This window comes from Metopolophium dirhodum, chromosome 1 (genome assembly GCF_019925205.1).
Source record: "Metopolophium dirhodum isolate CAU chromosome 1, ASM1992520v1, whole genome shotgun sequence".
Taxonomy (NCBI): domain Eukaryota; kingdom Metazoa; phylum Arthropoda; class Insecta; order Hemiptera; family Aphididae; genus Metopolophium; species Metopolophium dirhodum.
The window spans coordinates 126,188,362-126,214,828 of record NC_083560.1 but is presented as its reverse complement, the minus strand read 5'-3'; the positions used below and the strand labels follow the sequence as shown (position 1 = coordinate 126,214,828).

Below are 26,467 nucleotides of genomic sequence, written 5' to 3'. Positions count from 1 at the left end.
AATCTTTTGACATCATCGCAAAGTGTTGGTAATACTGGTGTTAATAACGAAATCATATCTATTTTAGAAGAACTGCGTGAGAGAAATATTATAGCATAATGACGACCTTAGAGGGTATAGCTAATGAGCTACATCGACCAGCGAGAAAAATATTTCCTAGACGTAGTGTGGTTACACGGTTTATTGACGACCTATGGCAAGCTGATTTAATGGATATGCAATCTCATTCTAAAAAAAATTATGGTTTTAAATTTATATTAGTTGTTATAGATACATATAGCAAATATGTATTTGTGGAACCGCTGAAAAATAAATCAGCAAAAGAATGTACAAAAGGAATGGTTAATATATTGAAAAAAGCTAATCCGAAATTTTTACAGACAGATAATGGTACAGAATTTTATAATACTCAATTTCAAGATTTAATGAAAAAATATAAAATTAAACATTACAGTTCATACAGTGTTATTAAATGTTCAATCGCAGAACGTGTGATACAAACACTTAAAAATAATATATATAAACATTTCACTGCAACAGGTACATGGAATTGGTATAATACAATATCAAAAATTATAAATAACTATAATAATACAAAACATAGAACAATCAAATGCACACCTAATGAAGCTCGAATGGATACAAACAGAATTAAATTTAGTACATATAAAAATTTACAAACATTGTATAAACCAAAATTTAAAGTTAGCGATAAAGTACGAATATCTAAGTATAAACATATATTTAGTAAAGGATATACCCCGAATTGGACAACGGAAATATTTACAGTTTCAAAAGTTTTACAGACAAATCCAGTAACTTATCAACTAAAGGATGAATCAAACAATATAATCTTAGGTGGTTTTTATGAACAGGAAATTAAATTAACTAATTTTCCAAACACCTTTCTTATTGAACGTATTGTGAAAAAAGTTGGGAATAAAATGTTTGTTAAATGGTTGGGTTTTGATTCAAGTCAAAATTCGTGGATAACATCATCAGATATTTTTAAATAATAATTTTTTATGTATAACATGTAATACTTTTATAATAAATGCCAGAAAAAAGTTGAAATAATTATTTGTTTTCAGTTTGTAATTTTTTTTAAAAACAAAAAAAAAAAAAAAATTTACTTCACTACCGTTTGATAGCGCTTTCTGTTTATACCGATTGGAGATTTATCAAGTCTTTTTTTTCTTTAATTATATAATTTATCTAGTTTGTAGTGACCATAAGCCAAAGTATTTATCCCGTCGTCATTTATATAACGTTTATCGTCATTAGCGCTTAGAACAAGTTTGTTCATTGTTTTCGATTGAACAACATGTTTGTTTGATTGGATAAAATTCATGACCCTGTGAGTTAATTTATCTTTAACAGATAAATGGTTTATAAAAGCGTGTAGTATATCCTTATAATTTTCGAATTGCATATGTTTTTTAATAATATATTTCTTTACGCCTTTTGCTTTTTTTTCCTCAGTACCGTCTACAGTTTTGTACGCATATAATTTCGGTCTTAATGAAACGAATTCTTTAAGTATAATTCCTTTCAATTCATCCTTGAAAAAGCCTGGCTGACTTTTATGTAATTCGCTAAAACAATAATGGTCTTTGGGATAGTTAGATGTATCAAAATATGGTAATAAATCATTTTTTAAATCATTGAAAAAATTTGTAGTTTGAATAGCGTATATCAAGGAATCAGTATCCGAATATAAAGAACTAATTTTAGTACCATACCTTTTCTTCATGACATTATAGTGAAAATCGTACATAAATGTTTTCGAAACGTCTAAAATTGCAAATCCCACATAAATTGCCTTATCGAATTTAATAGTTTCCTTATGTTGGTGAATAGCCATGAGATTTTTAGAGTATATAGTTCTGTCTTTAAAACTAGTTTTTGTCATTAGTTTATTCGCTTTTTTTTCTGATGAAACCAGTTTTATAGAAGTTCTTGCTCGGACATTCTCCATACATTTACCAAAAACGCTATTAATTAACAACTTCCAGAAATTTTTTTCAAACTCATTTTTTGCTTCTGCTCTCATTTTTGTACAGAACTCAATGTATGATGCCATCCATTTTTTTTGTGAAAAGCGGATAGCTCGATGAATTTTTACTAATTTAAGACCGTGAGAAATCGCTTGTTTTAAATTTTTGTAATGTACAATATAGTTTTTTTTCGGTGATAGAGTAGTTAACAATTTCTCAACTTTCGAATTCGGTGGGCATTCGTTAAACGGTAAAAACGGAAAATCATTATGGGTTTTATGTAAATGTTTAGGGTACTCGATATCAACTTCTAATATATATCCTACTTCAGAATCTTCAGAAATTTTAGTTACATCTATGTCGAGATCATCAACCCATTCAAAATCTTTAAAAGGTAGTTCTGTCAACATAGACTTTCCATATAAATTTACACAGTCGAGATATGTAATCCAAGTAATCGGTTCATTCGAATTATAGTCCAATCCTTCAATATTTGGTATGTTTGCTTTAGCATATCTTTTAGTTGATTGACAAATACCGCCTCGGATTGATTTTTCGAAGTAGAGTAACATATTATAATCCTTTAACCTCTCTAATTTAACCTTTGTATACTTAAGCATACAATCAAAAGCAAATCCAGGGGCAGTCATATAATGAGCAGGATCTATTCTGAGAGTAGATAAACATATGTCTCTAAAATTTTCGAACACGTCAGCTAGTATGGTAACATCAGTTTTTAAATAAAGATCGCTATATTCACCCAAAGTCTTTACGTCAAATGTATTCCATACATTTTTTGCATGTCTATAATCTTCATCACTAATTTGTTCATCTGTTAACGAGTTATAAAATTCAAGCTTTGATGGTAAAAAAGCATTGTCTAATTTACTCCAACTATCGACATATTCGTAAGGGAAGACTCCTTTCCGTGTAACTAAATCTAATGATTTGATTGAAAATATTTTTAGGGTTTCTCTAAACCTCAACTTATCTTCAGATAAATTGGCTGCAAGTTTACTTAGCGACTCACTCATAAAACGGAATGTATCGACAAATTTAATACTAAATCTAGGTGCGATTTCCTTGCTAAAGGATATATATTTTTCCGATGAATTAGGAATAATATGAATATCTTTATCATCGCAACCTAGTTCCCGAATTATGAAGTGACTATCATAAGATAAATTATGAAAGAATATTGGAACGAACGATGGACTAGTTATTTCGAAATTACATTGAAGACAGAGACATTGCCTATATTTGCCAGTAAAATGACAGTGATCTCGAACTTTAACCAAATTATTGTTTTTAAAATGTTTTGAACATTTTTGACAGAACTTGGTTCTTTGAAAACGTTGTTCCTCTTTATCAGTTAATTTGTCCATCGGTGTATTAATTTGATAAATTTTATTAATTTCATTTCCAATATCGATCATATTTTTCATAAATTTTTTTGCAGCTTTCTTACCTCTATAAATAATTACTTTCGTCGGAATTTCAAACTGTTTTACCAGCTCTTTCGATATAATACTATAGTCAACTTTTACATAAAACCCATAGCTCATAATTTCATGTAAATGTGTAACATGAGTTTTCTGATTTTTTTGTTTTTTACGTCTATTAATGAATTTATTAGGTTGTTTAGGAGTTAATATACATTCAAAATCTGCATAAATGACAAATGGAATCCTCTGCGTTTTTTTATAACCTTTGAAATAGATGAAATCATCATCCCCCTCTTCAAACATTATAGGCCTCCCCAACGGATTCTTTCCACAATTGCGTCGATGTTCATTTAATCCTTCTACACCCCAAAGCTTACTTTTGCACGGTTGAGTACCAAAAGTTGTGAAACATCTCTTACAAATAATTAGCTTCGAACAATTTTTCGTTTTCTGACTTCTGATTAATCTTGAAAAATTATGAATATAACAATAATGCGATGTTTCATCATTATTATACAAAAATAGGTCAAAATGATCATTTCTTTCGGTATTACATACATACAAGGGAAAAATAGTTTTTTTGTCATTCAAACTATAAATATTTATTGAAATATTGTTTATACGTTCAAATTTAGGTATCTGACTGATTGGTGTTGGAAAATCAACACATTTAAAATTTAAACTACTTTTTAACTCTAACATCTTAAAATATTTTTCATGAAAATTAGTTTTATTAGAGCGATTATCAAACTTGGATAATAATGCATATTTAAAACATTTATTATCACTATTTTTCACATTAATAATCGCTCTTTTATCTTTAATATGCTTAGGTAAATCAATATATGTTCCTCCTTTAAGAGGATTCACTATATTGATTCTCAACTGTAATGTTTCTATTACCTTAAGCGTCCATCCAGAACCTTTCTGTGTAAAATCTGTCTCTTCCCGCAACAATTTATTGAACATATCGTTTAGTATTTTTTTAAAATTAGATGAATTACATGCAAGAACATTAAAAGTTTTGAATGCAATATCCTGTACTTCTTGTGTAATAATTCTTTCGTAAACACTATCCACGACTAAATTAAATTTTATAGATGTATTTTTACACGATTCTTTTAACTTAAAAATTAATTTCTCTGAAATATAGTTAAAAAAAAGCGTGTAATCTATAAAATCCAATGTATTTTTTATGATAAAAGTTTTCGAGCATTTTTTAAATCGTTCAATTTCGAATAATTCTTTATCAGTAGAAATTGTCCGCTGGCATTTTCTCACCGTTTGTCTTTTCATGATGAAACTGTAATAGAATATATAAAAAAAAAAAAATATAATAATGTAGAAAGATCATTTTATTTAAAATATCATTCAAATAAATTAATACATTTAGAATATATTTACAAAACATAAAAAATAAAAAAAGCTGTTTTGAGGTGAAAAAATAATGAATGAAAACAAGAAAATTATGAATTACTATTAACCATTGTTCATATAATTGTACTGTGCATATAATATAGATAATTCTTTTCGAATATTTTTTTCACGTTTCTTATCTGTATGTAGCAAATGTAAATAATCATTTGCAATCTTTTTTTTTTCATTCATTATTTTTTTTTGTTTTAAACCCGCTTTTTTTATTTTTATATCAATAATTTTAATTTTTTTTTTAAATTCTACTGCTGCCTCATCCATTGCTTGATCAATTTGCTCGGCCTTTCGGATAACATCGTTAATTTCATCCATAATAAATGATTTTGATTCCATTTTTTATTTTTTATTTTTTATTTTTTTATTCTGAAAATGTCATAGTTTTTTTTATACACTAACTGATAGTAATAAAAAAAATAAAATAGTGTATATTAATTAGTGAATAATACTTATAATAATAGACTAGCTTATGTATTCACACATATGTATAAATATTATCAACAAATTAAAATAAATTATGGTTATACATCATCTATAAACATTAGTTTGTGATTATTATGTTAAGTTTACTTCAATTAATAAATGAAACATTTTTTTTGTATGGTTGGTATATTTAGCTTATTTACAATTAAATAATTGAACAAAAAACTTTTAATTTAGAATGTTTATTTATTTACATGTGTCTATCATCAAATTATTTTTTAAACATAAACATAATAAATACAATACTTTATATTAAAAAAATATAATCTTATTTTGTTTTTAACAGATTGTACCCAATTCCTGTAACTGATAATTAAGATTTTGTATCTGCATATTAAAATTATTTATACATTGCCAATAGTCGGTACATCTAGAACGATAAAATATAAGGATCTTTTCTTTCTCTTCTTTTAAAAAAAGCAATTTTTCTTTTAATACACATGTATGTATATAATATTCGTTAATATAAGTTACATTGAGAGAAGGAGAAGGACTTATTCTAGTTAAAAACAATTGATATTTTATATTTTTAATATTTTTTTTATTCTGTTTAAGTCTCCATCTTCTCATGAAATGGTCTTTTTCATCCGTTTCTGTATAACTTTCAATCATTTGTTTATAATAGTCTATTTCGTTTAAAATATCATTGTGAGAATTCATTATTTAAAATGGTTAAAAAAATGTTAGAACTAATATATATAAAGAAATATGTTAAAAAAAAAAAAATCTGATAATTAGAAACTGGTTCCTATATCAACTAGCATTGGATATAATTTAAAGTTAGCTGATAATCAAGTTTTATATCATGTTATTCAATAAATATAATCATTTACAAACTGTATACGGAATACAAACTTGTTTTTAAACGTATCCCTACTTTTTAGCATTTTTTAATCATTAAATATACATTATGGTAGTTAAAATGACTATAATATATCAGTCAGCATAGTGAATAATTTAATGTAAGCTAATATGTCTATATTTTATATATTATAATAATCAAGTTTTTATATTATGTTATTCATATAATTATAATCATATACATACTGTATACACTTGTTTTTTTTTCAACTTATTTCAACTTTCTAACATTTTTTTAACCATTTAATATACAACATGATAAACATAGATATTTTAATTAATCAACCTTTTAAATTTAAAAAAAAAAATTAATTATAAAAACCTTGTACATTTAATATTAAAATTACTAATAAAACTATTGAATATCGGTTCATTATAACCACTTATAACCACTTCCCTAAACGCTTATGTTATGTTATGTTTTTTGCTATCGTGTATTATTTTTCGTTTAAAAACTAGTAAAGATGTGGAGTTTTAGATTCGATAAGATGATTTTTTTTTTTTTTTTAAATATATAAATAATGAAATAAATAGGTACTTACATTAAAGTATTTTCTAATGTTTAGAGACGAATGACTGTTGATGATGCCGGTGTTGGACTGGTAAACTATGTAGGTTTGAAGTATTTTCCAATGTTGAGTGATGAACCCTTATTGATGATGTCGATGCTGGACTGGTAAACTTGGTAGGATTGAAGTATTTTCAATATTCGATGGTGAATGACTGCCGCTTGTTGTTGCTGGTAGAGAACACAAGCTGGACTGATATCGTTTGACTATCAAATGCTGCGTTATATAGTCGAGAATCATCTCCTACTTTCCTAGTTATCGTTTAAAACTTACATTCTATTCGAAGAAATCGTATGACCTGTTCATGTAATATTAATTTTAAAAACAACTAAGTTATTTTGTAGTAATAGTAATTATAATATATAATGTATGTATTGGTGTTGACCGTAGTCCGGAATATTCATTTAAAAATAGCTAGGTCAAATTTTAGGGCGTTGTCCGAATAAAAACTAGTATCGATAGGAGGTCGTATAAGACCGTTGGCGGAATAAAACTGGGCGTTGTCCGAATAAAAACTAGTATCGATAGGAGGTCGTATAAGACCGTTGGCGGAATAAAACTGATATTAATAAGAGGACAAATTAAGGGCGTTGGCTGGTTTAATGAACATTGCTATGAATATTCCACATTTCAAAGTATCTATGGTAGTGGAAACATTACAGTATATAAGGCTAGCGTATTAACAGCAATATTACAGTCAACATTCAGCAACTAGAACTTCTTCATCATCTATAACAATTCAGCTTCAAGATGTCTTACAGAACTTCGATCATCGATTCCGGATCAGAGGTTAGTAATTGAATCACTTTAATAACTAAAGCAAATTGGAGGTCAGTCGTAAAACTACTCAACGCTATGGTTATAATAAATTCGTGGTTGATTATAACTTTATTTTAAACATAATATTAAAATTAAATAATAATTAGAGTGTGACTGTAACGTTGCTCAATATTGTTTTAGAGATCGGCTGTAAGCCACTCATACATTTATAGTTATTCACCTTAGTTTATGTTTTATAGAACGAATTTGAGTCCCTGGACACAAAAAAGCCTTCTACTTCAAAGCAGGTCAAAACATCGTTAAAAAGAGGGGCTGAAAAAACAGTAGACAAAAAAAACAAAAAAAAACAGATGAAAACAGTAAGATAAATAATAATTTATCATATTAATACTTTATCTAATATTCTAAGGTTATGAATTATGGCATGAATTTATTTATTTGTTTTTTTTTTTTAGAGTTCATCATACAGAGAAATTCTCGAAGAGAAATTGCGGGCGGAAGAATTTGATGAAGAGATTTTTAATTCTGTCACTTTTCGTCAGGGAGATGGTTTGGCTACCATCAAAAGCCAATTTAATCCAGACGAAAAGCCGACGGATTATTGGACGATAACACATTACAAGTGTGCGAATATACACAACGTCCCAACAAAGGAAAGGTAAAGACTAGACTTTGGTTTATTTTTTAATTAAAAAACTATTGCTAAATGAAAAAAATCATTAGTTTTTATTCACTGCCAAACTGATTGAATAATTAATTTATGTTGCAGGTGGCGACACTCTGAGGCATCTGTCAAGGTGACGACATCGGACAAGTCAAAAGATCAGACTCTCAATACAAGTTTAAACGAGACCATGCAGGTTATATTTGATGTAATTTTGAAAGACCCGGAACGTCGTACAATAAGAAATAAATTAGCCGCATGAAAAAAAAAAAAATGTAGTATAAAAATATTTTTATTTATTTAATAAAAAAACAATACATAAATATAAATGAATTTGTATTATATCATACTATTAAGTCCTGTAAAATCATGTCAGACATTACATTAAAATGAAATTGTAAAATCTCATACAAAAATGAAGTGTCATCGTTTTGTAGATGAGAATAATAACTAAAATCATAGTTCTGTATATACTGGTTTGTGAATTCGTTTCTCTGGCAACTGATGGGCAAACCACGGACATCGTTTTTAATCAGTTCGTAAGCTGCATCGAATGTTGTTTGAAAACTCGGTAGACGTTTCTGTTTTTCTGCGATATAAAGGTCGACACAATGTTGAAGTTGTTTTAGTCTGCAGAAATCTATATGCGAGAGTGTAATATAATCATCATTTATATGCAAGGTTATTGAACTCTGCTTCACATTAATTGAATATGTAAAGTTCTCAGTAATTTTTACACGTCTACACCTGGTATGTAAGTTGTTAGTAATTGAAATGTAATTAGATTCAGACATGAGCGTACACCATTGCTCTAAATTTAATGTAATAATTTTTTTCGTTAACTTACACTCTAATAACACAATAATTGAAATTTGTTTGCTGATTAATAGTCCAACCGTAACACTCTTCTTACCAAATGGACGTATGTCAAATACCGATTTTGACACAATTACCGGTAGACCCATAACAAATTAAAGTTCTTTTCTTTTTAATAATTAAAAAACCTTTAAACTATAAACGTAATTATTTTTTTTAAAAATTTGATGTAATATAACCGATGAGGGATATACTTTGAACTGAAAGCGTTTTTACTTTGCAAGCGTATTATATACTAAACTTGATAGATAAAAAAAAAAAAAATGCAAAAAATGTGAACGTATAGCATAGTCGGCTACTGCATGTAGTAGAGGGGAGAATTACATATACTTACCTGTTACCTGAAAACATTTAAATTATTGCTACACGCGCTAACCCACTAGGCTATACGTTCACGAGATATTAAATCAAATATTAACACATATAAGTTGTTTTAAAAAATCAACATTTATTTTCATTTACTATAACATAATATAATAAAAAAACATGATTAACAAACGGTATCGTATGACCCAGTTTCACAATTACAAATATGTTCGGTTTTACAATATTTACTTAATATGTTTTGAACATATTGATTACCTTTCATTAATAACACATATAAACACCTTGGGCTGAATCTGCAATGTTCAATCCATGGATCGTCCAGCCTTTCCCAGTTATGAAGAATAAGTCCGCAACAAAAGCATTCTACAACATCATCCACTCCTGAATATTTTAAGCCACATTCAGACAATGTATATTTATTTTGAAAAGTATTTTTTGGGAATAATTTGAATGTTTTAAATCTTGATGAAAACGAAGAAAATTCTGGATGAACTGCAGCCGGATTATTTCGTATACGATAAACTAATGATTGAAAATCATTTGAACATTTTTGAAAGTTCATTTTTGAAAAAAATTTATAAATTGTAAAACAATTTAATGAAATTTTAAGAAAATAAAGTAAAATGAGACACAACTTGAGTAAACGGCGGATCATTGACGACTGAATATAAAAAACGATTAGCTTATAACTCAAAAGTATATAAATTAAAAAAAAATATAGACATTCATTAATTAGATAAATTACAGTGAAACCAACCTAAATGAAAAAAAAATGTGAATATATAGTAATATTTAGTAATTATAATTTCAGTTTTATAATAAGGCTTGTGTTCTATATTTTAAATAATTATTCCATTTTAGTAATAAGGTTTGTTGAGAAAAAAACCATTTAGCATGTACACTGTAAATATTTGGACAAAACTGACTTTGAGTGTGCAAACTCTTCATAATTTTTACACGGTAAAATTATTGTGTCCAAGGGGGACATCCTCCCTTGAACGGTGTGAAATTACCGTGTAAAAAGTGTACAAATTCTTCATAATTTTTACACGGTAAAATTATTGTGTCCAAGGGGGACATCCTCCCTTGAACGGTGTGAAATTACCGTGGTGACATAAAAAGTAGACTGTGAACATACAAATGTATACTACTTACATTTATATTGAAATTAAACAATAAATATGTATATACTTATATGACTCATATATTTTATACATATGTATACGAATAATAAAATTTTGAATTTTTATTTTTATTCTCGTTATAACGAATTCAATTGGTATATTCTCTTGATATAACGAATTTTGATGTAACGAACTTTCGATATAACGAATATTTTTCTCGGTCCCTTGAAATTCGTTATATCGCGAGTTGACTGTATAGGCAAATGCAATTTTGGATTTTTACAAGTTTTTTTTAAAATTGACTGGTAAAATTTTTTTTATTTAAAGGTTCCTCATAACATTTTGTTAGTGGAAATTCAAAAAAAATTGAGCGTAAATCCACAATATTTTTTTTATGATGGTCTGATAAAATTCATCAAAATTACTAAAATTTGCATAGGTATTATTTTGAGATCAAAATTCATAAAAAATTATCTTTTTATATCTAAAATTTAAAAATTTAACAAATACAAGATTTCTCATAAGTTTGTCTACTTTGAACAATGAAAAAATGTCTACCAGAAAATCAAATTAAATTTTTATGAGCGTGTGAAGTTAAAATGTTTACAATTTTTTTATTTTGTTGTAATTCAAAAACGAATAAATGTAGTTACTTGGAATTTACACCAAAAAAAATAAAAATTCTAACATTTGGGTGCCAGGGTGACCCACCTAATGAATAAACATATTATTGTACTACTGCGAGGTATAAGTATTTTTTATTTCATCGTCTATTTATCCATCCATGCGTTTTAGCATTGAATATTTGTATCAAAGTTCACAAAAGTGAATAAGTGAGTACTGCACTGATATACATTAGGTATCATGTGGGTCACTATATAATGAATGATGTGTTAGATTTCAATTCAATTATATAAAACATTGTAGGTACGAAAAACGCCTGTCAGCCCATAGTACCAATATTATATATTAAATAATTCAATGCAAATTATACCTGGTATAGAAAACTCTAAAGTAAACATTTGGTGCAAATTTCAACTGTCAACAGTTATTCTTATTTGAATTGCAAAAAAAAAAATATCGATCGTTAAGAATTTGTGTTAGGGGTGAATATCCAAATCAATATCATTTGAACTTCAACGCTTAAAAAAAATAATTTAACCTTCCGGTAAACTTTTTTTTTGGTATAACTGGATAAACTTATAAAGAATCTGCAATTACATTTTCAAATCTTGGATACCTAAATTTAAAAAAAATGTATTAACTGTTTAACCCATTATAATTTGCAAATGTTTGCAAGGTTGACAAATTTTATCACGCTCATAACAAAATTATGGTGAATATACGTTCAATTTAATTTTTTTAATTACTTAATAACGATTTATGAGAAACCATGTATTCAATTTTTTAATTGAGTAAACAATTTTTTACTGTTAACTATTATATAAAAACTAATAAAAAGTTTATTTCTTATGTCTATAAATAACTTAAAAGGAGTCAAAATATTTTGAACATTTTATCAAATACATAAAATCACTAAGACAATTATTTGGTGAAAGTTTCAAGTAGATACCATCTACGGTTATTCGTTATTGAGTAAAACAAAAAAATCAAATATGGATTATTATAAATAGGTAAAATAACTGTAATAATAAAACTGTAGTAAGTAATAATTTTTCAATGGTAGTAGTTTTAAAAATGAATAATTACAATTTAGTTTTTGATAGAAAATTAGATTTTCCTAGTTGGTACTTTTCGGAGGTTGAAACTAAAAAAAGTGGGTAAGTAGGTTTTGCTTTATTGTATAATAGTAGGTTACTGGTGGGTCACTGTAATAGTGTAATGTATGGCTTAAATTTGAATTCAATGATATTATAATACCATTGTATGCGAAAAATGTTTCTGATCGGAAAAGGTTTGTCAGCCTGGGATGTTTTATATTAAATTTATATTGTTATTATTAATACGGTAGCTGGTAAGTTGAATAAATATTATTTGCAAATTATCATATTTAAATATTTGTACATAATAATATTCTTAAAAAGTTTCAAGTATCCATGAATAATATTTTTAAATTACAAGAAAATAACTAAAATTGTTATTTTTTGTTTCGTCCAAATTTTAACTTAAAATAACTATAAAAAAAACCATGTTATTAAATTATATTATTATGAATTTTTGGTTTCAGACTTAACTACTTACGTCGGAACCTTGTTTAAAATATTGAATCCTAAGCTATACAATTGAACATTTTATACATTTTTAAGTACTAAATAAATTTTCAATTTCAATTTGATAAATTCTGTCAAAATTTGAACTTTAAATGATTGTAAAAAAAAATGTCCATATTATGTATTTTTAATATTTTTCAACTGCTATTGTAACAATATGTCAGGATCCTTGCATTAAGTTTTCAAGTTTTTTAACCCAACAAATACAATTTTATTGAAATTTATAGGATAAAAAAACTAAACAAATTTCAAATGTCAAATGGACATAAATAACTCAAAACGAGTAAAAATATTTTGAATATTTTATCAAGTATGGGAAATGATAAAATAAATATTTAGTGTAAATTTTAAGTATCTACGGCTATTATTCAAAGGACCTATTGATTACTAACCAAACAAGAAAATCGTTGTATGAGATTTGTTAAATTACGAGTGAATATCCAATGTCTAACTTCAAACACCTTTCCAAATAATTTGGCAACTTTCGTGATTTTAATGAATTTCGTCAACATTTTGACTTCTGACTCTCATAACAAATTATTGTGGATTTACGCTCAACTTTTATTTTTAATTTCCACTAACAACAACTTACGAAGAGTCTTATTGTATTACAATTTTTATCAAGATTAATTTAAAAGAGCTAATAACTATCGAAAATGTAATATGCCTATAAAAAGAGTTACATCAAAAACCAAAATTAATTTGGTCGAAAAAATATTTTGCGTAAAAATCCCGTTTTTTTTTGCGTTTCCAGAAAAAAAATCTTGTTAGTTACTGAAAGTCCAGCAGATATGAGTTTTTTGAAAACTAACGTTCGGTAAGTTATATTTTAACAGTGTTGTAAGGTACTTGAAAAAAAGTATTCAAATACTTTTCTAAATAAGTATCCGTATCTATACTTGAATACTTTCAAAACATATCTTTTACAAAACTGCATTCTAACCATTATTAATTAAAATTGATAACTTTACTATAATAGTCTTGGGTTAGTCAGATAAAGTTAAGCTGTTCCGAACTTGAACATAATACATTTTTTAACATTTACAAAAAACATCCTTACATATTTTGTAACCAATATAAATATAAATCTTAACATTTTGTATATTGGTTAAAAGTTAGGTACATTTTCTAAACCTATTATAGAAATATATTTTATTATATTTCTTGTCTTAATATATTATCTATATTGTCTTTACTGTATAACACATTTCTATCCACAAATCACAATCATGAATTAGGTACCTATTGGCTATAATAATAATAATTTATAATAATATTTACCGTGTATATGATTTTAATATAATTTCTTTTTCTAACAACACATTTGTAATGCCTATTGTTGAGTTAATATTTATTAATTTATATGTATTCAGTTATGATCTCAAACATTGAATAATATTTTTAAGTTAAAAAAATAACTTTTTTTTGTTATCATATAGTTATGATTCGGCCTACCCAAGAACCAGCTCATCGGAAAGATTCCTGATTTTCCGATTGGCCCATCCACCCCTGGCTTATGTACTTATGTGTATACGTTTTATGGATAGCACAGGTTCAAAATGAAATTCGCAACTCTATGATTTCCTGAGATATACTTTTGCATATAATATTATATCATGATTATGTAGGCATATTTAAAAAACATCGATCACGACCACAGTGTTGTTATTTGTTGTTCTTTTTATCGGCGACATACTCAAACAAGCAATCATCATCTTTTGCCGGGAAATAATCATAATACGACTGTTTAAAGTTTCTGCTCAGACGGCTGTTGTAATAGTCATTATACATAGTCTGGTACATTGTTCTCGCGTTGTTGATCGCCACTCTTTTGAGTTTGTGGATGTACTCAGATTTAGTCTTCTTGATCTATGATATTGCATTGAAATTACAAAACCGATCATTTTAAAATTAATATTGTATACATTTTGTATTATAGCTGTATAATATAGGTACTTGTATAAATGTTTAGCAGTAATTGTCGATAAAATCGATTAATTGTTAAACAGAAGAAGCGCTTAACCGTATTTTAACTGTCTAAAGTCATGCAATTATTATATACTATATGTGTATAACGTAGTTTAATTTTCGAAATTTAAAATAATAAAATGATAACTTAATAAATTATAAACTACAATTATTGTATTTTAAACTTTTATTGATATTATCCTAGGTAATGTTGCTGTAATTATATTTTGGTCGATCCTGGCCATTAATAAGAAAATAATCTCGAATATTTTAAGAATAAAAAACAAATTAATGGAAATAAAATAAAAGACTAAACAATGCATTTATATGTTCTTTAATAGTTTATTAAATGCTTAATTTGAAGAAAGCGTTCTTATTACAACAATATTAAAAATACAGAATTCAGCGATTGTTTATCCACCCCTTAGATAATAGATTTTCTTAAAAAAAAAATGTATATTATTTCGTTGTTACTCGTTGCCAAAACAATATTTCGTATAAAATATAAATGTATAGAGTTCAGAAGAAATTGTTATTAGTATACAAGTAAATAAATAAAATCATCAATATTCTGAAAAAAAATTTTAATCGAATATTGCGTATGGAAGGTAAACCTTACTTATATAATATGAAAAATATATCATGAATTACATAGGTTGGGAAGCTAAACAAATCGGTCCTACATAACATAATAATAGTAAGACTTGTGAAAAGCAAAATTTAAATCACCTAACAAGAAAAACGAGTTTATGTTTCGTTTTAAGTACTTAAAAAAAATGCCGGTAGTACGAAGAAGAAGTGAAGCTGTGAAACTTCCGTGTCTCGAAGAACTCACACATTTTGGCTAAAATGCACTTTACCACCCCATGCGAATTTTTCGATTTTTTTTTTTTTTTGGAACTTACTTGTTTTAACTATTTAAGAACAATGGTGCAATCAGAATTTGTCAGTCGGACTTAGATTTGAAGTTATGGCCTTTGGAATTTGCCAATTTTGCGTTTTTTAGGCATGAGTGCAACGCTACGTTTATCATATCTTTTTATCGTACCTACCTAGTCCGAGTGCAGTGCAGAGAGCGAGTGGCAACGCTAGCACATTATGTTAACACTATTTTAACAACTGTGTTTAATTTCGAGGCCTCCCCAAGGTGGTTTTAAACAGCAAATCAGTCGATATTTTCGATTTTTTCGTCCGAGCGCAGCGCTGATTGTGATTTCACCATCATTCTTAAGTCGTTAAAATACGTATAAAAAAATTTGAAATTAACTATAGGCGCTGCGCGTGGCATTAAAGTAATGTGGCACGCTTGCGTATAAACGTAATAACGCAAACTTTGGATGGCTATAACTTCTAAAATAATTGTTTCCGAAAAATTCTGCTTGCACCATAGTTCTTAAATAGTTAATATAGGTAAGTTCCAAAAGAAAAAATCGAAATAATTGCATGGAGTGGTAAAGTGCATTTGTTTCCACATTTTAGTAGACATTTTTTAATGAAAACATGTATTTAAAAATAATTTATTATAAAGACATTTCAATGTTAACAAAGAATTATTTTTTTATGGGTACAAAATACGATATTGAAATTTTCAGCTATGAACAAAATTAATATTTAATATCACGTATCCATCGTCACACTATTATATTGATATTAAAGACAACACCACGTAAATCCTAACTATAATTACTGAAAAATATAATTATTAAATGTATGAAAAATAGTTTTTCTAATCATATTTAAATATTTAGTTCAAATGATTTCCAAAATAGTATTTTTAGTTTTTTTTATCTCTTGGAAAATTAACTTTTTTGATATATTATTTAGGATTGATTTGGCAATGACTATAGTTACTTATATATTATACATAATAGTATATCGGCAATGGACATGATACAAAATCCAGTAGTTCCAAACCGTATGACATACCTCCATATATTATGTAAAGACCCGTGTGTATATTTAATTTATACATCGAAAAATTACACTCACTTTGCGTTTCATTTCGTTCACTCGATCCCAAGTAATTTTCATCGCACCGATTTTGCCCTCACCTTGCATTGGGTTCTGTGGTACGTTAACGGACGTCAATTTGATCCGTGGTGCACTCCACGCGTTTATCGACTGAACCATCAGGTTTTCTAAACCATTAAATAACAACTTTGTATATAAATATTACACCATGAATTACACACTTCAATAGGATATTGTGTGGTAAGGACGGGAAGTGAGCTATTTCAGTTGCGGCGACGTGTGCCGCATTCGCCCAAGTCTTAAATTGCTTTCCCGCACGAGCCACACATACTATTTTTTTGTCACGCCTCTGTGTTCATCGATCACGGCAAAGGTAATTTAGGGTTCTATGTAACAATTAGACTATTCTACGAATACAATATTTCATGAAAGAAACGATTTGGTTTTATTTATTTTAAGCGTCATGCATGGAGGTTATAATATGAATATAAGATGTAACCAGAAGTCTATATTTTGTAAGGACCGTACTATAAATTTTAGCTTCTGTTTGTCCAGAGGATACGCGTGATATGTGAGCTCAGTACTTTTGGGGGTTTCCATTTTACCACCGGGTACTTTTGGGGATTTCCACTTTACCGCCTGGCACTCTTTGGGATTTACACTTTACCGCTAGGTACTTTTAGGGGATTCCTACTTTACCACCAGGAAACTGGTCGCTTTCCGATGCTTTAACCGTCATTAAATACAAAACTTTCGGTGCAAGCGTAACAAAAAAATATTTATGGTCAGGTATAGTATTGTGAACGATAACAATATTAGATGATGATAATAATCGAACTTTACTAACGTTTCATTTTCAACGTCATATGTCTGTTTTCATTTATCCGTATTTCGTACCATCTCCGCAATTTGTTCAATTCAATTATTTCCGGAAAACTTGCCACAGGGTCACCCATAATTGACATCAATTTCAATACAACCTATGTAGATGAGCGTATACTTATTAGGTACAAACAATAAAATAATTTTGTGCTTTAGATACTTACATATTATGTAAATAATTTAATGGCTGGAAGTTAATAATAATACAAATGAGCTAACTACATAATTGTTTATAAACTAAAACACTAGGTACCTAGTAAACTACTGCTACACAAGTGCAAACACGCAAGTATACTAGACATTAAAAAAAAAATTATGTAATTATACATTTATGTAATTTATCAATTATCTATATGTTAGAACTGCGTAACACATTTAATGCCGGAAAACCACTAACTTTTTTTATGTTTGTTCCCTAAGGCCACCTCTAATTTCAATAATATTTACAATAAAAGGTACATGAATTAAACGGCATTGCAATATATTAGAAATTAATGCGTGAACGCGTCAGTGGCCTGTTTTTTACGGTGGAGGAGTGGTGGTTTTGGTTTAAATGTGTTATTTGTGGAGGAGTGGTGTAACAGCTGTGGCAGCGGTGTAAACTGTGCAGATGTGTAGTCTGTGATAACACAATACATAGTGGTGTGCATTGGCGCAAATAGGGGGGGGGGGCTTAGTCCCCCTGTTAAAAATCTAGTAATTAGTACTAATTTGTATATTCTGTGGTACCTACTAAGTATTATGGCCTATGAGGAGGGGGGCTTGAGTCCCCCCAAAAAATTTATTAAATTTGAACCTATGGTGGTGTGGTTTAAAAACAGCTCTATATTTTATACTACTAAACTAATTTCGAATTGATTTTCCTGTCATCAGGGGTTAAAGTTTATAATTCAAAATATTATTGAGGAATAACAATATGGTAAAAATTCATATTGTGATTATGTTTTGTTTGGCATTAGATTTTCGTTAGTTAACATCGAATACAATTGGTGAAATTAACTTACTCTTAGTTGTTTCCAATTTGGTAATTTGTGAATTACAGAGTGCAGTCGTGTCATGTTTACCGAGCCGTCCTTCAAATATATAAACAATATTTAAAATATTATCACCATATTATCATTTATCATATTATACAATTTAAAAACAATAAATAGGGCCTAACAACATTTTATAAACACATATTTATATGCATAGTTTTTGATCTTCAAGAGAATAATATGTATCGCAGATAATATAATGAAAACACATATAAGAGTTATGAAATTGCCTTTGGTTGACCCCCTCACTCCCCATTCAAAATTGCTGAACACACATCTGAGCCCATGTAAAGATAAAACGCGTATATTGTCTTTAGCGATCAAGAAATTGAACGAACCTGTTGAATCGTAACTTCACTTACAGAATATTAATATAGGACTGGGTGAAACTTTAATAATGTTATTATAATCCGGAATTATTTTGATAAGCAGAAATTATTAATAATTAATTGTATTCATGACATTGGATATTTATTTATTTATATTTTATTATTTAGTCTACTTTATCCAAGTTATCATTGTGTATTGATTCCTATAACAGTTAATTGAAGAGTTCAGTTGACAATAAGTATTATTGTTCACATTTCTTTGTATAATAAACTTGTATTTGTTTTTTCCATTTAATTGCCCATTATATTATTTACTAGCTGACAGCTGTCATAACCGACGTTGTCCATGCCAAAGATTTGTATTTTTAATAAATATATTTGTATAACATTTGTATGCCATATTTCTTCTAATTTATTATAATATAGCTGATCCCGCGCACTTCGTTGCCCGTAAAAAATGTCAATTATTAAAAAATTGTGATTGTCCAACTCCTTTTGGGTGTAACTTGCTGCAGTAAATGCACCTCATCCACCCCGGAAGACAATCCGACTACGACGGATCGAGAACATGAGCAATGGAATATCAAGTAGGCATTGTGAAAAAATTCGATTGTATGCATGCTTGATCTGCCCGATTAACAAATGGCAACCAATATAGAAATAAAATACTAATTTCTAATAATTATTATATAGCAAACGTTTATAAACAAAAATGCCCATCGTAAATCTTAAAATCTCTGTCTTATAACCTAACTTAACTTAACCTAACCTAACCTACAGGGTCCAATTGTGAATCTAAATCATTCAGGGAACCACTCAACCAAATACAAAAGAATTCATCAAAATCAGTTCAGCCGTTTAGGAATACATAAAGGACATACAGACAAATATTCATCGATATCTATAGATAATGTAGCATTCTAATGGCGAAAGATTTTTTGAAATCGGTCCAGTAGGTTTCGCGTTTATTCGTTACAAACATACAAATATTTCCTCTTTGTAATATTAGTACAGAATTAATTTTTACTGTAAAAATTGATATTCTTAACGAGGTCTGACTCTGAAGGGGGAAAGTGGAAATAAATGAAAAGCGCGCTGACACTCAAAAATTATGAATATTGTGTCTGACCTCGTTGATGAGCGGTGGTGGTCGTTCATCAGCGGCCACGTCATGACCGCAGTCTTTGGTCTCCGCAGACGTATTGCTGACGTGGTCGTCAGCGTGTATAGCCACTCCGCGGCTGCCACGATCATTGGGTGACAAGTCCAATATGGACGACTTCTTGCCTAGTTCTCTCACCGACTGTCCTTCGACGGCCACCTGCACCACCGACGGTAACGGCGTCCCCGGCATGCCTTTCATCGACGGTGTGTCTACATGTTTGGTCCGGTCGATTTTGGCTACCGTAATACCGGTGCCCGACGAAAACACTGACGGCTGCTGCTGGTTGCCTGCCGCCATATTGGCATCGTATTTTTCGAACATCTGATAAATCTTTTCCTCGTCCGCGTCCATCTTTGTAACGTTGAGGTCGCGCAACGTCTCGGATAGCTCCGCGTCATCGTCGCTCTCACCGTCATATTCCGGTTTACCAGCTAGCTTTTTTCCGTTGTCCCTGAAACCAAAACTTCTACCATTTAGGCACGGTCACTGCCATTCTATCTGCGTCTTGATATAGAATAACGTTGGCGTCAAAAATTAAGTTGGTACTGATATTTTTGTTGTGTAATGACATAATATTTAGTTATATGTTAATATTATATAATATAATAGTCTTATAGAATATTCATGTACGTTGGCGTACATAACTACAGGACTAGAGTGCCGGACTCACAGGCTGGAATCCATTTAGCTAGTGGATCCCACTCTCAGTGTTGGCCGTAGAGCACCCCTAGCCATAGCCGATTCAGCAGTCAAAAGTTTTGAGTAAAATAGTCAGAACATCTTTTGTTTATTCAAAAAAAATAAGAAAAAAGTAAAAAAATAAAAAAAAAATACTTATTTTATTTATTTATGAAGATATTCTATTTATTAATACGCTCCCTCCCCTTCAATATTCTATAATACTCTCGTAAACATCATAAAGAGCCACGTTATTAGTTATTTAACGGAGCTTGGTTTATTGTATGTACGAGGTACCTATACTAGGTATAATGAGATATTGGACGGTGGCGGCTCGTGCTATGGGGCACACGTGCACGTGTCCCACCAACAAAATTGAAAGAAAGAAGAAGAATTTATATTAAATTAAAATTGAATAGGTATTTCTTCCATTATAATATAATTTGTATATTATTATTTATTTTAAAATATTAAAAAAAAATTATTATAAAATCAATTATTTTTCATCAGCTTAGTCAAAAATAATTTCGTTAAATACAGTCCACTTAACCAACAAACATAACACATCCGTTATTTGATAGCAACCTAAATAGCACCTTTTAGTTCTTATTAATAGTGTAAAGACTAAAAGGTTCTATCTGCATGATAAAATAAATTAGTGAAAACCAAAAATTACTATCTCATATTCATTGTATCAACCAGACAATAATAATAATATGATGGTATAAAAAAATTGTAATTAAGAATGCATGGACGTACTCAGGACAAATTTTAGGAAGGGGTGGGTGGGGGGGCGTTCATGAAAATTAAAACCATAATATACAACTTGAATGTTTAATTATTTATAAGATTACATAATCTGAGAAAACTTAGTGGGGGAGGGGGTGGTTGTTTAAACCCTTAACCCTTAACCCCCTACCAAAGTACTGTCTTGTAAATAGGAGTTATTTAAATGAAAAGTCAATGTCACATTATTTATTATTTTGGAATGGTAATGTCTTAGTAAAAACATACATTTAATTCAGAACGAAAAAGTTCTAACTAAGTAAAAAAAGATGGATAAGTGGATGTCGCTCTGCTGTACAGTAGGTTACAAGTGGGTCACTGTAATGGATGGTGTTAAATTTGAATTCAATGGTATAATATCATTGTATAAGAAAAACGATTCTGAGCGAAAACGGTCAGTCAGCCTATGATTTTACCAAGTATATTTGATGATATTATTGTGAATAAAGTAATTTATATATAACCTATTTACGTGGAGCCTTGTTTTAAATTTTCAATCCTTAGCCATAAAAGTTAAAAATTTATAAATTTTTAACTACAAAATAATTAATAAATTATAAATTTGATAAATGTTGTCAAAATTTGAACTTTAAATGCTTATAAAAAAATATTGTGCCTATGTATTTTTAATATTTTTCAACTGCTATTAGAACGATATATCAGGAGCATTATATTAAATTTTCACGCTTTTTTACCCAACAAATAAAAATTTATTGATATTTATAGAAAAAAAACTAAAAAAATTGAAAACTGACAATGTCCGTAAACAGCTAAAAAAGAGGCAAAATATTTTCAACATTTTATGGTGTATAGAAAATGCTAATATAAACATTCAGTGAAATTTTCAAGTATCTACAGTCATTCGTTTTTTAATTACAATAAAATAAGAAAATTGTTACATGAGAAATCAAGTAAATATCAAATGTTGTAAAAATATAAATTTCAGACGCTCATAAAAATTTAATTTAAGTTTCTTCTAGACATTTTTTTTTTGATAAAGGTAGACAAACTTATGAGTAATCTTATATTACATTTTCAAATCTTAGATTTAAAAAGAAAAATTTTTATGTATTCTCAACTCAATATAATTTGCTATTTTTCGTGATTTTTCCGTATTTTGTCAAAATTTGAACTTTAAATGCTTATAAATAAAAACTGTGACCAAGGATTTTTAATTTTTTTCATGTGCCTTTGAAACAATAACCTAGGAGCCTTCTATTAAATTTTCAAGCTTTTTTACTCAACAGATAAAATTTTATTGATATTTATAGAAAAAAAAACTAAAAAAATTGTAAACTGACAATGGCCGTAAACAGCTCAAAAAGAGTCAAAATATTTTCAACATTTAATGGTGTATAGAAAATGCTAATATAAACATTCAGTCAAAATTTCATGTCCCTACGGTCATTTGTTTTAGAGTTACACCAAAAACCAAAATCGATTTTCTCGAAAACAAATTTTGCTTAAAAATTCCCGTTTTTCCTTAATTTTTCTTTTGTTTTTCACGTCGCTTGTGAAAACTACTGGGAAATGTTTACTTTTGACCCCCCCAAAGTACCAACTAGATTCACTTTCCTATCATAAAAGTTACTATTGAAGAAAATCCAAGCACTTTTACTGTCCTAAAAGGTGATGACTGACACAAAAATAAAAAAAAAAACACACACATCATTGTAAAATCAATACATTCATCGCTTCGCTCAGAATCTAAAAATTATATTAACAACTGAAAGGTTCTATTTGAAGAAATTTTTGGTTCTTACCGGACATATTTTACATTTTTGTTTTTTAGATTCTGAGCGAAGCAATGAATGTATTGATTTTATAATGATGTGTGTTTATTTTTATTTTTTTTTTTGTCTGTCATCACCTTATAGGACATTAAAAGTGCTTGGATATCTTCTTCAACAGTAACTTTTCTGATAGGAAAGTGAATCTAGTTGGTACTTTGTCAGTTTTCAATTTTTTTAGTTTTTTTTCTATAAATATCAATAAAATGTTATTTGTTGGGTGAAAGAGCGTGAAAATGTAATGCTAGGCTCCTGATATAATGTTACAATAGCAGTTTAAAAATATTAAAAATACATAGGCACAATTTTTTTTATAAGCATTGAAAGTTAAAAATAAGTAGTTAAGAATGTATAAAATTTTCAAATTTTATAGCTAGGGATTGAACATTTAAAACAAGGTTACACGTAAATAGGTTATATATAAATTACTTAATTCACAATAATATCATCAAATATACTTATATAATATAAATTTAATATAAAACATCATAGGCTGACTGACCGTTTTCGATCAGAATCGTTTTTCTTATACAATGATATTATATCATTAAATTCAAATTTAACACCATCCATTACAGTGACCAACTTGTAACCTACTGTACAGCAGAGTGACATCCACTTACCCACCTTTTTTTTTACTTTAAATTTAGATTTAAAAAGAAAATAAATGGCCATTGTTAACTCGGTACAACTTTGTTAATTTTTTAGATATTTTGCCTATCATTAAAAATTATTTATTATGAAAAAAGATAACACAGTTTCAAGTGGAAAATAATAGTTTAAAATGGCTCTTTTGAACAATTTGATATTTTCAGATAGCACCTTTTGGTTTTGAGCCCATGAATACCTAATTTATCAAATATTTTTATTATTTTTCATAATGGGTACATATTATGTAAGAAGGGAAATATTTGTGCCCCACCTTCAATAATTAACCCCACGAGCCGCCACTGACAAGTATACAGTGTATATCTTAGTGACGCAGTTATAGCTTACCCACTGGTCACGTCGCATTCGAAGTGGTCGACCGAACTATCGAAATCGATCACTACAACCGTCTTGTGCGGGTTCGTTTCAACCATGGTGCTGTCGGACGACTCGGCGATCGAATCGATAGAAACGTTCGACGCTTTGTAATCAGCGCTGAGCCAGCCAAATGGCTTTTTCAACCAGCTGTCTTGCGTTGGTGGCAGTGTGTGTGAGCCAGCGCGTCTGGTGCGATGGAACGTCATCATATTTTCCGTCACCGTGGTCGCCATAGAAGCCGTCGACCATCGTCGTGAATGCCATGTTTCGCTCTCCACGAACTCTCGACTGGTTTTGGGCCACGCATCCTCCTGCTCTTGCCGCCACTCCTCCTCCTCCACAATCGCTGTCTGCACTTCACCACTGCTCTGCATCACGTCGTCTTCTAAATTACCGTTTGTGGTTAATTTTAATTTATTCCAAATGCAGAAATTATTAATACAATAGGTATAACGAATTCAACTGTGTGCGGGTGTGTGGTACCCGATTAGCGACGTCACCTAAACCTACATTCCTCGCATGCAATTATTCATAAAAGTGAAACGAGTGGTAACCGATGGGATACTATAAAATATGTTGTATAAATATACCATAACACGTTAACATGATATTCGGTTAAGTCTTCAATGTAATTGAAACGTTAACATTGCGTTATATACGTATGTTATTGACTACCGTCGTAAAGCTTGGATTTGGTAGTCGAAGGTTACGTAATACAACAATGGGAGTGCCAATTTTTAATTTGGACGAATACTAGGGTAACCCACCAGGATTCAATGAACTTTACAGTTCTTGAGAGTAATGTACTAATGTAGAGCGTCTTCTTGATCCATGACGGTATCAATGGAGAAGTAGTTTACGGTGTCGCAAGGTAGCTTAGCCATTGTTTGTCGTTGATGGCATCGACTCTTATATTCCTGACAGCTGAAATTGCCCTCTCGCACATTTATTGATAACTGTTTTGGTTGATATTGGCCATATCCGAATACACTTTAGAAATCAGGTATGTAATTTTGGTCAATATGTTACTATAAGATCTTTGTCAATGATCATTGTTTTGTCTGATTCAAGTACTTTACTTTCACAAGAGCTTTTTCGAGGAAATCTGTGCTTCCTCTACTTAAGTGACTCCTCATGTTAGTATATAAGTTTCTTATGCAATGTCGAAGATTTTAAGCAAGATTTAATAATATCTGATCTAGTTTCCCTAACTATTACAGGCAATGTTTGACTTAAACCACCAGAAAATGTCAAAGTAATTCCACCCATAACTTTATTTGAACTTCTTCTGTCACTGAAAGTTGTATCTAAGGACTATACGTGAGCTTTATGAATCATAGTGCACTCATCTCATATTATTCAGGCTTGCATCTTTGGAGACCTTGGCTAATGGGCAATTTTTACGAATAAGGCACAAACTATCTTTTTCAAGTGATACCGTAAGGGGTAGTTTAAAAGTAGAATGAGCCGTAATCCTGTTAGTAGTGTTGCAGAAATACCTGATGACTGATGACGCATCGGCTATGGGTATTTTTTCTTTTAACCTAACTCTAACCCTGGCAATGCTGGTGATGTACGTACTACATATTATGTGAATGATTTGGTACTCTAGACAAATCACACAACACACAATTATTGTGCATATTAGCATTGTCTAAGAAAGCGATTCCCAACCAAATTAGGGCTGTGGAGGTTATTTATAGAGGATTTTGGTGGAGCATAATTTACATGTTATTACTTATTAATGCATGGTCTTTTTAAATATTAAAAAAAAATAAATATTTTCCTAATTAATTGGATAGCAAAATAGGGGCAGGAAGAAAATCGTATATAAATAATCGTTATAGGTACTCGTAAATTATATTTGTATTATTACTATAATTTGGTGTTAGTAAAATATGAGAGTTATGTTTTAAATTATTGTGATTATTGAACAGCCATGAGACGTTAAAATTAAAATGTTAGGGTCACGCTGATAAAAGGTTCCACTGGTTTAAGATCACTCATTCAGTTGAATCGACAAAGTAGCAAAGAAATTGGGGTTATT

The 26,467-nt window shown here is 29.3% G+C and overlaps 4 protein-coding genes across 5 annotated transcripts in view; 1 reads left to right on the top strand and 3 right to left on the bottom strand.

Annotated features, from left to right (window-relative positions):
- Positions 1–1,122: 1,122 nt before the first annotated feature.
- On the bottom strand, positions 1,123–6,909 carry LOC132936721 (uncharacterized). 2 transcript variants are annotated; one of them, XM_061003481.1, is made up of 2 exons: positions 6,760–6,895; positions 1,123–4,745 (listed from the first exon to the last, which is right to left on the bottom strand). In XM_061003481.1, exon 2 carries the CDS (start codon positions 4,736–4,738, stop codon positions 1,199–1,201), a length of 3,540 nt encoding a protein of 1,179 aa, XP_060859464.1. In that variant the 5' UTR covers positions 4,739–4,745; positions 6,760–6,895; the 3' UTR covers positions 1,123–1,198. The 2 variants fall into 2 exon arrangements, 1 of the variants encoding a protein (XP_060859464.1); XR_009663526.1 differs by lacking the exon at positions 1,123–4,745 and adding an exon at positions 4,776–5,239 and having other exon boundaries at positions 6,760–6,909.
- A 508-nt stretch (positions 6,910–7,417) lies between these two features.
- Positions 7,418–8,635, top strand: LOC132936722 (uncharacterized). Its single transcript, XM_061003482.1, has 4 exons — positions 7,418–7,575; positions 7,806–7,925; positions 8,022–8,224; positions 8,336–8,635. The coding sequence occupies exons 1-4, from the start codon at positions 7,537–7,539 to the stop codon at positions 8,490–8,492; spliced, it is 519 nt and encodes a 172-aa protein (XP_060859465.1). The 5' UTR covers positions 7,418–7,536; the 3' UTR covers positions 8,493–8,635.
- A 5,818-nt stretch (positions 8,636–14,453) lies between these two features.
- LOC132953642 (uncharacterized) lies at positions 14,454–25,026 on the bottom strand. The gene is made up of 7 exons (XM_061026015.1): positions 25,011–25,026; positions 24,391–24,805; positions 20,105–20,591; positions 18,614–18,682; positions 17,575–17,707; positions 16,746–16,894; positions 14,454–14,657 (listed from the first exon to the last, which is right to left on the bottom strand). Exons 1-7 carry the CDS (start codon positions 25,024–25,026, stop codon positions 14,454–14,456), a joined length of 1,473 nt encoding a protein of 490 aa, XP_060881998.1.
- A 739-nt stretch (positions 25,027–25,765) lies between these two features.
- Positions 25,766–26,467, bottom strand: part of LOC132953641 (kelch-like protein 10) — a 7,726-nt gene continuing 7,024 nt past the window's right edge. The window contains exon 6 of the mRNA XM_061026014.1: positions 25,766–26,028. Coding sequence (XP_060881997.1) covers positions 25,766–26,028 — 263 coding nt within the window. The remainder of the gene's footprint in view (positions 26,029–26,467) is intronic.

Excerpts from the sequence above, each read along its gene's own strand:
- LOC132936721 (XM_061003481.1), bottom strand. The coding sequence starts at position 4,738 with ATGAAAAGACAAACGGTGAGAAAATGCCAGCGGACAATTTCTACTGAT.
- LOC132936722 (XM_061003482.1), top strand. The coding sequence starts at position 7,537 with ATGTCTTACAGAACTTCGATCATCGATTCCGGATCAGAG. Across the intron at positions 7,926-8,021 it reads AAAAAAAACAGATGAAAACA|AGTTCATCATACAGAGAAAT; the intron begins GTAAGATAAATA and ends TTTTTTTTTTAG. Across the intron at positions 8,225-8,335 it reads AACGTCCCAACAAAGGAAAG|GTGGCGACACTCTGAGGCAT; the intron begins GTAAAGACTAGA and ends TTTATGTTGCAG.
- LOC132953642 (XM_061026015.1), bottom strand. Across the intron at positions 16,895-17,574 it reads TATGACGTTGAAAATGAAAC|AAAACCTGATGGTTCAGTCG; the intron begins GTTAGTAAAGTT and ends TTAATGGTTTAG. Across the intron at positions 14,658-16,745 it reads TGAACGAAATGAAACGCAAA|ATCAAGAAGACTAAATCTGA; the intron begins GTGAGTGTAATT and ends GCAATATCATAG.